This window comes from Chrysemys picta, chromosome 19 (assembly GCF_011386835.1).
Source record: "Chrysemys picta bellii isolate R12L10 chromosome 19, ASM1138683v2, whole genome shotgun sequence".
NCBI classification, from domain to species: domain Eukaryota; kingdom Metazoa; phylum Chordata; order Testudines; family Emydidae; genus Chrysemys; species Chrysemys picta.
In genome coordinates, this window is record NC_088809.1 from 4561071 (window position 1) to 4574592 (window position 13522).

At 52.7% G+C, this 13522-nt stretch overlaps 1 protein-coding gene across 1 annotated transcript in view; it reads left to right on the forward strand.

The window, feature by feature from the left end:
* Window positions 1-13522, forward strand: part of DOC2B (double C2 domain beta) — a 144337-nt gene that overhangs the window by 96758 nt on the left and 34057 nt on the right. The window contains exons 5-6 of the mRNA XM_005298150.4: window positions 11440-11566; window positions 12322-12479. Coding sequence (XP_005298207.1) covers window positions 11440-11566; window positions 12322-12479 — 285 coding nt within the window. The remainder of the gene's footprint in view (window positions 1-11439; window positions 11567-12321; window positions 12480-13522) is intronic.

The window sequence follows — 13522 nt, forward strand, 5'->3', positions numbered from 1 at the left end:
ACCACAGGCGGCATGAAATAGAAAGGAGCCCGGAGATTACACCGCTAGAATTGCCTATAAAATATCCCACCCATCCCTGCTTGGGGATGGCTGGGTGGGGGCACCCCAGTTGGATGCACCTTTCCCTCCCCTTCGCCTTACCCCATCCACAGCTGTGATTCAAGTTAAGGAGAGTCGCCTACATAAACCCCTGTGCTTTTCATGACCGGGGCCGGGCTCAGCACGTCAGAGTGATGGGGGCCAGCTGGGTGTGGGGTTGGATTTCTCTGTCCCTGGTGGAGTTTGTCCCGTTCTACATGCGTGTTCACACACAAGCCGTTAGGGACTGACTGATAACACTGCCTCCTGCGAGTGCTGGATGCATCAGCTGGGATGTATTGGGGAGGATGCCCCAGACCTCGCCAATCCCCAGGTGTCAGTAGGGTATGAAGTATCCAGGCTGGGATTTTCAGAGAAGCCTATAGGAGCGTGGTACCCAAAGGCATGAGACTTGCATGCCCTAGCTGCCCTCTTCCCACTCTACACTGGCCCATGCTGAGTTCAGCTGTGGTGCAGCTGAGCTGTGTGTGGGTATATCTGGAGCACTGGGGGAGGTGATTCGCAGGCCACCGCAGGGAATGCTCCACCGATTCCAGCTGGTGACAGATGGCCCAGCTGGGCTGTACCAGGGAACAGTCCTGTGCTGACAGCAGGAGGCTTAGGGAACCCAAATGGCTCTCTTCTGTCTCTCATATCTCTGGGTCCATGGTGAGAAGATAAACCCCTAGCTGGGAGGCTGCTGTGTTTGGGAGTTAGCGCTAGCCTCTGGAGTGAGGACCAGCCTCCCATGGATAGTAGTAACTGCTAAAAGTTAGCATTTGTACAGGGCTTTGGAGCTGCAAAGCCCTCTGCAAACAGAAACTAATTACTGCAGTCTCTGCCACATTAATTCTTCAGTGGATGAAATAAGCAAACAAAGAAACCCCCAGCAAGGTTAGATATGTAACAAATCCCGGCTTTCATCCCAGGTATCGCTCCTCTGCACACCCTGGCCACTCAGAATCCCAGGGCAGATTCTGTCGGGGCTAATGCAGTTCCAAAATTACAGTCCCCATCACTTGAGCACAAGGAGATTCCCCACTAGCTGCTAGCTCAGGGGTCGGCAACCTTTCAGAAGTGGTGCCGAGTCTTCATTTATTCACTCTCATTTAAGGTTTTGCGTGCCAGTGATACATTTGAACGTTTTTAGAAGGTCTCTTTCTATAAGTCTATAATATATAACTAAACTATTGTTGTATATAAAGTAAATAAGTTTTTTTAAATGTTTAAGAAGCTTCATTTAAAATTAAATAAAAATGCAGAGCCCCCCGGACCGGTGGCCAGGCCCCGGGCAGCGTGAGTGCCACTGAAAATCAGCTCGTGTGCCGCCTTCGACACATGTGCCATAGGTTGCCTACCCCTGTGCAAGCAGTACAGAGCCGGACAGACAGCTGAGCAATTCTGTTTCCATCCAGTAGAGGGGGGTGATGCCCATACACAGTAGGCCAGCGGTTCTCAATCTGTGGGTTGGGACCCCAAAGTGGGTCGTGCCCATTTTAATGGGGTCGCCAGGGCGTTAGACTTGCTGGGCCTGGGGCTGAAGTCAAACATCCAAGCCCCACCGCCCAGGGCTGGGGGCTTCAGCCCTGGGCAGTGGGGCTTAGGTTACAGCCCGCACCTGCCCAGGGCTGAAACCCTCAAGCTTCGGCTCCCCCGCCCCCCTGGGGGGTGGGGCTTTGGCCCCCTGCCCAGGGTGGAGGGGCTCAGTCTTCAGTCCCCCTTCCTGGGGTCGTGTAGTAATTTTTGTTGTCAGAAGGGGGTTGTGGTGCAAGGAAGTTTGAGAAGCCTGCGCTAGGCAGTTCAGATCCTTATTCTTTATGGGCTTCTGGCTGTGCTGTCTGTTCTTACTCAGCGGCTGAGGGAAGTGCACTTTTGCAAGAGGTCAGCTATAATAATTGCTTAAAGAAAGTACATGGTAATTAAGTTACTCTGTTAATTTGCTGCCAGGCAAAGAATGAGAGAGGTCTGGGAAGCTTACTGGGCTCCTGCTTAATGGCAGAAGCAGCCAATTACCACAGGAAGAAGGGGAGGGTTAAAAGAAGGACCCTAGCACCCTGTGGCCCATTAAAGCCGCCACAGACTGCCATGCATAGCCCCTAGTTAGATGTGACTTTTCGTCTTGCAATTGAAATGACGCCCCCAGAATAACCTCATGGCAGGTTGTGATTCTGTATTGCATCAAGGAGGGCCGATTCTGTTCTCCCCGCCTGCTGTCCCAGAAAGGAGCAAAGAGGGACTGAGACATGCGCCTTGGTGGCTTACGTTGTCTCTACGTACATGCCTAGGCTCAAGAGAAGGACGGCCCAGTGGTTAGGGAACAGGCCTAAGACCTGGGAAAGCTGGATTCAATCCTCTGCTCTGCCACAGACTTCCTGTGTGGCCTTGGGCAAGTCACTTAGCCGATCTGTGCCTCGGTTCCCATCTGTACAATGGAAGTAAGAGCCCTGCCTCATGGGGCGTTGAGTGGATAAATCCATTCAACATTGTGAGGTGCCCAGATGCCATGGTGATGGGGGACAGATAAGTACCTTAGATGGAAGCACCATGGGAAGGGAAGGTACAAGGAGCCACATGTGGGCAAGGCTGATCAGTGTCAGAGATTGAGCAATCCCGGTGCAGAGTGGGAGTGGGAAGATAGGGGCAGGAGCTCACCTGGCATGAGGCAGAGCAGGAGGGCTGGGGGTTGTGGCTTCTTCCCCACCTGCTAGCACCCGGAGGCATGTTCTAGGACAGCATCCTTGGAGGTGCTACTTCTGCACCTGCAGCCCTTGGAGGTGAGCTGTCCCCTGTACCCATTCTCACACCAGAAGGTCCCCATCTCCTCCCTCCCTAAGCACAGCGAGTTGCAATGTTTTGGAGCTGCGTCCACACTTGTGGGTGCTTTGCTTTGCTCTTCTAAGAGGATTCTCCTTCCTCGGGAGCAAAGCAGCCCTTGTTAATGTGGGGACTTTCTTCGGGGTTCCCTTGAGGTCCTTTCCTTGGCATTAACCTCGAAATTCAAGTTTAATTTAATGGGAAACAGTAGAGAGGGTGAGGTGGGGGTATCTGTCCCCTGCTGAGTTTGTGCTGGATTCTGCTAATAATTTGCTCCCCAGCACGGAGTGGAGAATAGACTCCAGTATGTTAAACCAATCTCTGGTGAGTTCATTAGCTGCTAATACAGGCTCTGGAATTGTTAGCATACACATTTATTAGCATGCTTGCTGCCTTGATCATTTAGACCGGTCACTTTTTTTTTTTAAATTGTTCTTCCCTGTACAAAAAAAAATGTTTCCTGCATGCATGGAAGCACTAGTCGTAACATTTAAATTACTCCAATTATGTTGGTTTTGGCCCCAGTTCCTCATGGAAAAAAAACCCTGAGCCACTGTAATTAAAATAAATGTGACAGCCTTATCACATCAACCATCCCCGCAACTTGGAAACGCAGGAGTTTGTTCTCATCTTGATGCACTGGGAGGGCTCACGTCCCTCTTCGCCTACACACAGAGTGAGAGTGTGCTCTGAAACCGGAGGGAGAGGAGCAACAAGGTCCACATGCATTGGCAGCCCAGGTAGGATGCCTTGGGTGGAGCGAGAACCCCAGCCACGTTGTCAGGATTTTGCACGTGCACTTCGCAGATAGTCTGCATGGGCTGCAGTGCAGCCAAGCTATGGGACCAAAGTGGGTTGCAGACGTTGTTAAAGCGAACAGGTGCCTGAAGCACTCAACTCCAAAGGAAAGGGCCGACACCCAGAGCCACGTGGCCGAGAGGGGAGTGTACAGCTAATGGGGTTTACTGGATTTCAAACTGGGTGGCTGGGACCCAATTGGCGCGTGGGCAGTGAGCAACAGAGTGTGTCCTTTGCAGTGTGTTGCTTGATGATCTACACTTCAAAGGGTACGTCCAGACTACCCACCATATCGGCGGGTAGCGATCGATTTATCGGGGATCAATATATCACGTCTCCCCAAACGCGCTCCCCGTCGACTCCGGAACTCCACCAGAGCAAGCGGCGGTAGCGGAGTCGACGGGGGAGCCGCGGCCGTCAATCCCGTGCCGTGAGGACGGGAGGTAAGTTGGAATAAGATACGTCGCCTTCAGCTACTGTATTCCCGTAGCTGAAGTTGTGTATCTTACATCGACACACACCCCCAGTGTAGACCAGGCCAAAGTTGCATTGCCTAGTCACGTCAATCAGGGATGTGGACAAACCCGACCGACACAGCTATGCCGGCAAATCCCCCAGTGTAGACACAGCTGTGTTGGCTGGAGAGGGCTTCTGTCTGCATGGTGGTGCTCCTACACTGACCGACAAACCCCTGTTGTCATAGGTGGTCTCTGTTGAGGGGCCAGGCCTGTGTGGATCGTTGGAGAGAGAGAGGAACAAGGCAGAAAGGTGCCTGGCTTGAGCCTCCGGCACAAGGGAGTTGTCTGCAGGCAGGTCTTTTCCAGGAAACCGGACCTTGTGTCATCAAAGAATGTTCCCAAATCACACAGAGGAAATACCCTGCCTCTGCCTCACTGATTCCTCATCCAAACAGCAGTTGCCTTCCCAGGCCCTGAATTTCAGCCGAAGGCAGCGCTTGGGAGAGGCAGTGAGCCGCAGTACATGTGCCAGTCACGTGTTGCAGCGCCACACACCCCGCAACTTCTGCACTTCAGTGGGCCAATGTTCCAACCTAGCTCCAGCAACAGGAAACCTGAGCTCTCATCCCTGTGTGCCAGGGACACATTCAGATCTCGGGCAGGTCACGGAGGGTCCGATCCAAAGCCCACTGAAGCCAATGGGAATTTTTCTGTTCCCTTCAAAGGCAGCGGCATTGGGGCCTTGTCTTCTGACTTTCAAACCTGCAGCTGCCACGGATTTGCTGGGACTTGGGGATGCTCAGCATCTCTGACAGTGGGTCATTAACTTGGCCCTCTGGAGTCTGCCTCTGTACAGCGGGGATCAGGCTGTGAGGCTGGCAGACTAGGTGGCAGCTCATTGCCAAGGTCCCCAGGCCTCAATTGAACGCTGACAGCTACAGAGCTGGAATCAGACTGGCTCAGCTGTGTGCTGGCATTGTTAAAATAGAACTATAAGAATGCGTTTAGACGTCATTGAATGCTTGTGAGCTGCTGCCTGAGTCAGTCTCACTCACAACATCTATAGCCCATATTGTAAGGCATATTTGAGCATTTGCATTATAAGCCATCAGACAGGAGAGAGACATTAACTCATGTGAAATGCTGGTCCCCAACCAAAGGTGTTGTGTCCTGCCTGACAAGGAAGGCCTATCAATGCCAGACAGACTAGCTTGGAACATTAAAGAGGACAAAAGACTTTGTTGTTACTCCCCCCCTCCATCCCGCTCCCTCCACCACATACACATGAAGATGAGTCTTGCACGTTAATTCCTCCCATCAGCTGAGTTTGCAGCTCAGAGCAGAAGGGGGAACAAGGAGGAACTGGATCTCATTGCTGCTTGACTCTGCGGGCGAGGGGTTTCTAGGCATAAGCAGGGGATCCTCAATTGCTTAGCCTGCGTTAGCCCTAAAGGACATCTAGAGCTTGCTTCTATTACCTCTGGAAACTTAAGACTTTAACTCATTTGGGCGTGTGCATTTACCTGCTTTAACCTTGTAAATAATTCTCTTATTTCCTTTTCCTACTAATAAATCAGTATATAGTTTATTATAGGATTGGCTACTAGTGTTGTCTTTGGTGTGAGATCAGGGCCGGCTCTGGCTTTTTTTTGCCTTAGGCAAAAAAGCCACACACCCCCCCGCCCCGCCCCCCGCCCCCCCCCCCCCCCCAGCGCGGCAGGGGAGGGCGCTGAGCCCTGCTGCGGGCCCACAATCCCCGACCGGTGGGAGGAGGGCGGAGAGCCCGGCCAGGGCTCTCCGCTCTCCCCGGCGGCCAGAGCGCCGGGAGGAGGGCGGAGAGCCCGGCCGGGGCCCGACCGGCTGGAGCACCGGGGGGAGGGGGGCGAGCCCGCTGCGGCTCCGCTCTCCCCGGCGGCCGGAGCACCACGGGGACGGCAGCAAGCCCAGTCGCAGCCCTGCTCTCAGGCCGGAGCACCCCGCTGCACCGCCCCCCTCCAGGCGCCGCCCCAAGCACATGCTTGGTGGGCTGGTGCCTGGAGCTGCCCTGTGTGAGATCTAAGGTGCAATTGACCCGGGGTGAGTGACTGGTCCTTTGGGACTGGATATAACCAGAATATTGCTGTGATTCGTGGTGTAAGGGCCCGTCTCTCACAAAGACAGTCTTGCCTAGGTGAAGAGACAGATGGGAGTATCCAAGGGGGCTGTCTGTGACTCCCTGGTTTGGCTATTATGGTGCCTGAGGAATATACACTCGATACTTGGTTGATGAAATCTAAGTATAGAACTCAGCCCATTTGGGGGTTGTGCCCTGGGTCTTAGCAGTGTACCCTGAGGTTGGTACTTATGCTCTTAAGTCTGCAGGACAGCCCGACACGGGCTACCCTGTTTATTGTTAGTTACCTGAATTGTGGTAGCTGAAGGAAGGAAGGACGGACGGACGGAAGGAAGGAAGGAAGGACGGAAGGAAGGAAGGAAGGAAGGAAGGAAGGAAGGAAGGAAGGAAGACACCAGTGCTAGCTCCCCAAGGAGCTTACAGACACCATGTGGAAAGGGAAGTGAGGTTCCCAGCATCCATGATGGGACTTGGGGATGATATGGGGACTGTGAGCTCTCTGGGTCAGGAACCATTTTTTATTTCTATGCATTCAGCACAACGGGGCCCTGATCCAAATCGGGGCTGCTGAGCAGTAGCGTGATGCAAATAATTATGAATAGTGTGTTTGTGTTTTTAAAGCACTATGGAAATGTAGGACCCAATCCCTACTCAGGTGAGGAGTCCCATTCACTTCAGGGGGCCGAGCTGCAGGATTGGGCCCATAAATTTTGTTTCCATTACCGTAGTGGCTAGAGACCCGCACAGAGGGTGGGGCCCCATTGTGCTAGGTCCTGTGCACACATATAGTAAGAGGCAGTCCTACCCCAAAGAGTTTACAGTTTAAATAGACAAGACAGACGGTGTGGCAGGAAGCAGACATATGGTGAGGTTAAGTGACTTTCCCAAGGTCACACAATGGGTTGGTGGCAGTGCTGGGAATAGAACCCAGGACCTAGTCCAATGCTTTGTCTGGTAGCCTATGCTGTCTTTCACCTGCAACTTGCCACATAAGTCTTGTTGCTCTCCCCTGAAAGCAAAGGATAACGGAACAGACTGATGTGTCAGCTGGTCTAGAAGCACCTGCAATGCAACCCAGGAACAGCTCCCATGTCCAGTTCAGCCACTGCCTGTACCTGCTGGATTTAATGTGTTGTCATTGCTCTTGATTAAAGCACACAGAAAACACTAGCACCCAGATGCCAGCAAATTAAATAGTTTCCATAAGAAAAAATATCTGGAGATCAACGATCGGGAGCTGCAAGTGGGCGATTGGGAAAGCTTTCGAGGGCGAGCATGAACCCTCTCTGAATGCATTAATTCGTTAATTAAAATTAATGTGGCCATTTCTGCTCCTAGGCTTTAAAATTCTAATAAAACCCACATGATAATTTATCTTATACACAAAAATTAAAGTGCTCTGGAGACAGATGGATTTTTCCCCTCAATATTTATTGTTTCTTTCCACTCGGAGCCAAGGAAACTTTAAGAAATAGGAATTTATATGGCACCCTATAAACTGCAGTATAAATTGTACGCCAGGATCTCTTCAAACACCAGCTGAGATACAGGTACCACTGAGGTGCAGGACAGCACCAGTTTGCCACAGAAAGTGAAGCAGAATCCTTTACCCAAATGAAACGGCAAGAGGATTTAGTTAGGCAGAATGTAATGTACCAGAGCTGAAATGGGAGTATACCTCACCAATGTTGTTGTTTTATTATTTGTACGGTGGTCGTGCCTAGGAGCCGCGTCATGGGCCAGGACTCCATTGCACGAGCCACTGTGCAAACAGAGGTGGTCTCTGTTCTGAGGTGCAAACAATCAGTGCCTTATTTTTGCAAATAGTGCTTTGTGATCTTTAGGGATCAGCCTCTCCCCCAGAGGAATCTTATCTGAAGGGGACCAAAACAGGACTGAAAATAAAGTGTACATTTTTGACAGTGAGGGTAATTAACATTGGAACAACTTACCAAGGGTCATGGTGGATTCTCCATCACTGACCACTGGTAAATCGAGATTGGATGTTTTTCTACCAGATGTGCTCTAAGGATTATCTTGGGGGGCTGGTTCTCTGGCCTGTGCTATACAGGGGATCAGACTCGGTGATCACAGTGATCCCTCCTGGTCTTGGAATCTGTGAGTCTGTGAAATGCTACTGCCAAAAATACCACCACAGCTACGTCTGGCTGGGATTCAGGCTGTCATGACTCCGTTCCAGCCCTGCCGCCGACTCACTGCTGGGTGATTCTGGGCGAGTCACTTAGCGCCAGAGTTTTCAAATGCCCTCAGAGTTAGACCAACTTGGAGTGCTTGTGGAAATCCCACTCAGTCTCTGTGCCACAGCTCCCTACTTGTCCCATGGGGATAGTAACACATCCTCCCCCTCACTCCTCCCCCAGCCTTGGCTGCCGTGTCTGTTTAGAGTAGACTGGCAGCTCTTTGGAGCAGGGACTGTCTCCCCCTATAGGCTTGTGCAGCACCCAGCCTAGTGAGGTCCTGATCTCCGTTGGGTCCCTCTAGGTGCTACTGTAATGCAAATTGGTAAATATTAATAAGAATAAATTGGCACTTGATGGTGTTTCTCATTTGTAGATCTCAGAGCACTCTACAAGCCTGGCCTGAAGCATTAGGTGAGCATGAAGTTAAATGACTTGCCCATGGTCATGCAGCTAATCAGTAGCAGAGATAAAATTAGAATCCAGGAGCCCAAACTCCATTTTCCCTGCAGTGCTTCCTGCTGTTCTATAGCCTGACATTACAACTCCCACTGACTTCAGTGGAAATGCTCAGGATCAAGCCAGGAATTTTCTGCTAACGAGCCTGCCTCCTGCAGAAGCCCATGTGTCAGTGCAGGAGTAGGCAGCTTTCACCTGTCCATCTCCGGCAGTGGAAGAACCCCTCTGCTGTGCATCTCTCTCTGGGTATTGATAAGATGCCTCGGAATTGTAGGGGTGGGTTTTCTGTCTCTCCAAGCCACCCGTGGCTGTGTCTGGCTTTGGCCTTGTAGGTGATATCGGAACAAGTTAATGAGTGTAATTTTAAACTTAGTGAGCATCCCTGACCAGAATGATGAATGCTCTGCAGCTGCCAGAAAATGAAAAGTGGATCGAATTGAATTGGCCAGGCATTGAACGAGCCATCAATATGAAAGGGGGAGGCAGCGAGCCAGTGCCCTCTGCCCTGAGGTAGGGCCACACGAGAGAGTGTGTGTGTGTGTGTGTGTGTGTGTGTGTGTGTGAGGCAGCGAACCAGTGCCCTCTGCCCTGAGGTAGGGCCACACGAGAGTGTGTGTGTGTGTGTGTGTGTGAGGCAGCGAGCCAGTGCCCTCTGCCCTGAGGTAGGGCCACACGAGTGTGTGTGTGTGTGTGTGTGTGTGTGAAAGAGAGAGAGAGAGCGCGCGCTGGCCAGGCAGATTATATTGTTCTCTGCAAGCAACAGAGTTGCATGCATTAGTGTTTCATTGCTAACAAGGGGGACTGAGGGTGGGAGAGTCTTATTCCATTTCACGCTTGGGTGCAAACTGGCACACGCAAGAGTGAGCGTGAGTCCCACGCCTGCTTTGATCACCAGCCCCAGCCTGCCTCCTCCAGCATGTATTGTTTGAGATCCGCAGGTTGTTCCCTTGATGCTGTGGTGGTGCTGTCGCTCTCAGGAAATGAGCTGTGAGCACAGTCTAACACCGTCTGTCAGGTACAGGGCTTGGAGCTTTGAAGCCCCCACCTGGAGCTGTATCTGCAGCATCTCCCCGGTCAGCCTGCTGAGCTAGTTCTAGCTACATTTGGGGTCTCGTTAGCTGTTTAAGAGCAGCGCTGCAGAGGAACGACATGCAAGGTGACGTTCCCAGCTGCTTTAACTTTCCAGCATTGACAGCATGTGGCAGGGGAGTGAGATTCCAGCCTGGCGATGCCTCTATTTGCTCCTTCTACTTGGCTGAGTTTCAAATTTGCTGTGAAAACTTTGGCTGGGCGGCAGGCGGCTAGTTCGGGCCTCGGCAGCAGGACTTGTGTTAAGCGGAGAAGAGGGGAAGGGACGAGTTCGTCACCAGAGGTTTTGTTGTTGTCGTTTTGTGTTCTGTGCAGTGTTTAATGCAAACTGTGCTCTCATTCCCTGGTGCTCCTTGGACACCTCCCCCACCCCACCCCAATCTGTGCTCCTGTTCACCCAACACCCATTAGGTTTGTTCTAGGCCACAAGAGCCAGAGAATGAAACTGACCAGCCTTGTTTCCCCATCCAAGCAGAGTGAAATTCCCAAAGTCAAAGCCATAGGGGGTGGCTTAGCAGTGTGACCAGCAGAGTCAGCCTAGCTGCAGCCAGGGTGCAGTGCAGCAGCATCGATACACCCTTCCATCCAAGGTGGATGCACTTGGTTCGCTGTGTGCGTGGAGGCTCATGTTTGAACCCCGAGGCCTTCCCTGCTCCGCGAGGGTGTTACAGATCCAGAGGTGCTGTTGCCAGGACTCAGTTTGCCCCAGGACTTCAGCTGACATTGTCTCACCCCTTCCACCGCTGTACATCAGCTGATGCCCCCCAAACCAGAGGTGGCTCCATTTTAATGGTGGTAAATGAGTACACACTTCGTAAAGTGGGCTGGGATCCTTCAGGAAATGCACTTCGATGATATTTGAATATACACCTATGGCTGCTCTGCTTCCCCTCTCTTTCTGATGGGGAGGAGTCAGGTATGGGCCCCCTTCTTTGGAGCGCTGAAGACAGCTTCCCATACTTACTGCTAAACCTCTGAGACATCCCGTTTCTGACCGTGCCCGCATAGCCCTTAGTGAAGGAGCTGACACATTTTGGGGTGGAGAGTCGCTCATTTCAGTCTCTGGGCCATGCTTTGAAGGCTTAGCCCTGGAGAACTGGTGAATTAGGTCTATAGTTGGTGAATTAGGACTGTATTTTCCCTATGGCCACATGGCACTAACAGGGCCCCTTTGTCGGGCAATTCCACCTGAAAAGCCAGCGTTTGGATGGGCCTTGGCATCAGAGCTCTGCCTTCCCTTTGCCCATGGGGGGGGGGCATCATGGAGGAAGCTTGTTCTGCAGCTGCCCATGCCATACTGGGTCTGGGAGGAGCAGAGGGTTTGAATGTGGCGCTCAGTTCACCCCCCAGTTAGCAGGAAATACAGATTGGCCCCTCCTCTTTTGCCAGCCTGTCTCAGGACTGATCCCCTCCTCTCCCCCGTGTGTTTCAGAATTTCCGTCTGCGACGAAGACAAGTTCCGCCACAATGAGTTCATCGGGGAGACGAGAATCCCGCTGAAGAAGCTAAAGCCCAACCAAACCAAAACCTTCAGCATCTGCCTGGAAAAGCAGCTGCCGGTGAGTGAGGGCAGGGCTCTGGGATGGGTGACTGGGCAGCGGGGTAGAATCTAGCTTTGACTGATGGGCTCTGCCTTCGGCCTCCTCGTCTCCTTTTCACTTCTTCGCCCTCCCTCAGCTGCTTAGGGGGTGCTTTGAGGGCCCCTCTCCCCAAACGGGTGTGGAGGGAGTGCCCCCTCGCCAGCCTGGCCGTTGGGAGTTCTGCCTTGAAGTGCTTGGCCACATGCCAACAGCGGAGCTGCTGCGGAGCCCCAGCTCTGCAAAGGGGCCAGCAGTGACAGCCTGATCGGGGACACCCTCCTCTCCCCCATGGCAGCTGACAGGCTGAAGAGGCCTAGAGGGACTTGGGACTTGGGCCAGCCAGAGGGGAAAGCTGCAAAGCCAGCCGCCCTCCACAGTACCGGGAGGAGAGAGATTCCAGATCGTGTGTTAGTGCAGCGCAGCATGCTTGACAAGTCGCTGAAGGCTAGAGCTGGGTTTCTGGTGAAAAATGCAGCTTCGGTGACCCCGAAACACTGTGTGAATCCATGTCCGTTTCGCCAGATTGCTTCAGTCGGGAAAAAAATCTGAAAAAATGCAAGTGTTTCAATTGTCCCATTTGAAACAAGAAGTCATTTCGAAGTTTCCTTTCCTTTTATTTTTTAAATATTAAAAAAAAATTAAAAAATGCTCCAGGTGGCAATGGGATGTTTCGTTGTGGGTGGAACGAACCGCTCACTGAGTTATGCTTGTTTCTCTTCCCCCAACTCCCCCAGATAGATAAAACAGAAGACAAGTCCCTGGAGGAGCGGGGCCGGATCCTCATCTCCCTCAAGTACAGCTCCCAGAAGCAAGGCCTCTTGGTCGGCATCATCCGCTGTGCACACCTGGCTGCCATGGATGCCAACGGCTACTCCGACCCCTACGTGAAAACGTAAGTAAGTGACGCGTGATTTGAAGGTGGAGACGGCCGATCTGCCCCAGTGACCAGGCGGAAGGGCCAGCAGGGCTTGCTTCTGGCTTCGTTTGTTGAGGGGGGCAGGGGGATTCCAGCTCCCCTCCCGTGCAGAGCTGGCGTGGGGAGAAGGGAGCCTTGAACTAGCCTGGCCATGGGGCTACGTGCTGGGGCCAGAAGCAGATGCCTCATCTCCTGACTCAGTGCGTGCCAGCAAGGCGGGCGGAGTGGAGGGTGTTGTTAGCCACCCCTGGCCTGGCTGGATACCACACCGAGACTGGGAGTGTCACAGGAGCCAGAGGTGCCCAGCTCCTAATGATTCCGCAATTCTAAGTCCAGAAGGAGCCATTACGATCAGCTGGTCAGACCCCCTGCGTAGCACAGGCCCGGGAGCCTGCCCAGTGAGGAGACCGCTGGACGTGTGGCCTGGCTGGTGTATCGCAGGCGGGCGATATCTTGGCAACTGGACAAGGCCCTGATTGTCCCTTCCATATCCCTGACCAGGACTTTGGAATAAACTGCTCCCCTCCCCCTCAGCCGGAAAAGGCTTCCCATGTGTTCCAGTGAGCCCAGCGCCTGCTGGGTGCTAGTGGGAGTTGGGTGCCAAGTCTCCTAGGGTCAGATTTTTAAAGGTATTTAGGAGCCTAAATATGCCGACAGACACCGTGTGGGGTTTTCAGAAGCTCTTGTGACATCCCAGTTGCCTGGCTACAGCTGCAAGACAATGGGGCTGCAGGGAACTAGCCATTTGACAGGGCAGAGGCATAACGGCACCTTCCGCAGACGCAGCTGGGTGCCACCTGCAGCCGGCAACGTCCTCTGGTTGTGGCGAGCCAGAGCCGCCTCACCATTTGAGTCGTAAAGATGCAATAACAGCTGAGGCGGGGCGGGCATCCCGTCAAGCGGGTGGCCACGTGTGATTATAGTCACCAATATGGGGACAATGGTAAGGCAATTGCTTCTGACATGATCCAGTGACTTTCCTTGCAACCTAATGTAATGATTTAATTGTGCACAGTTAA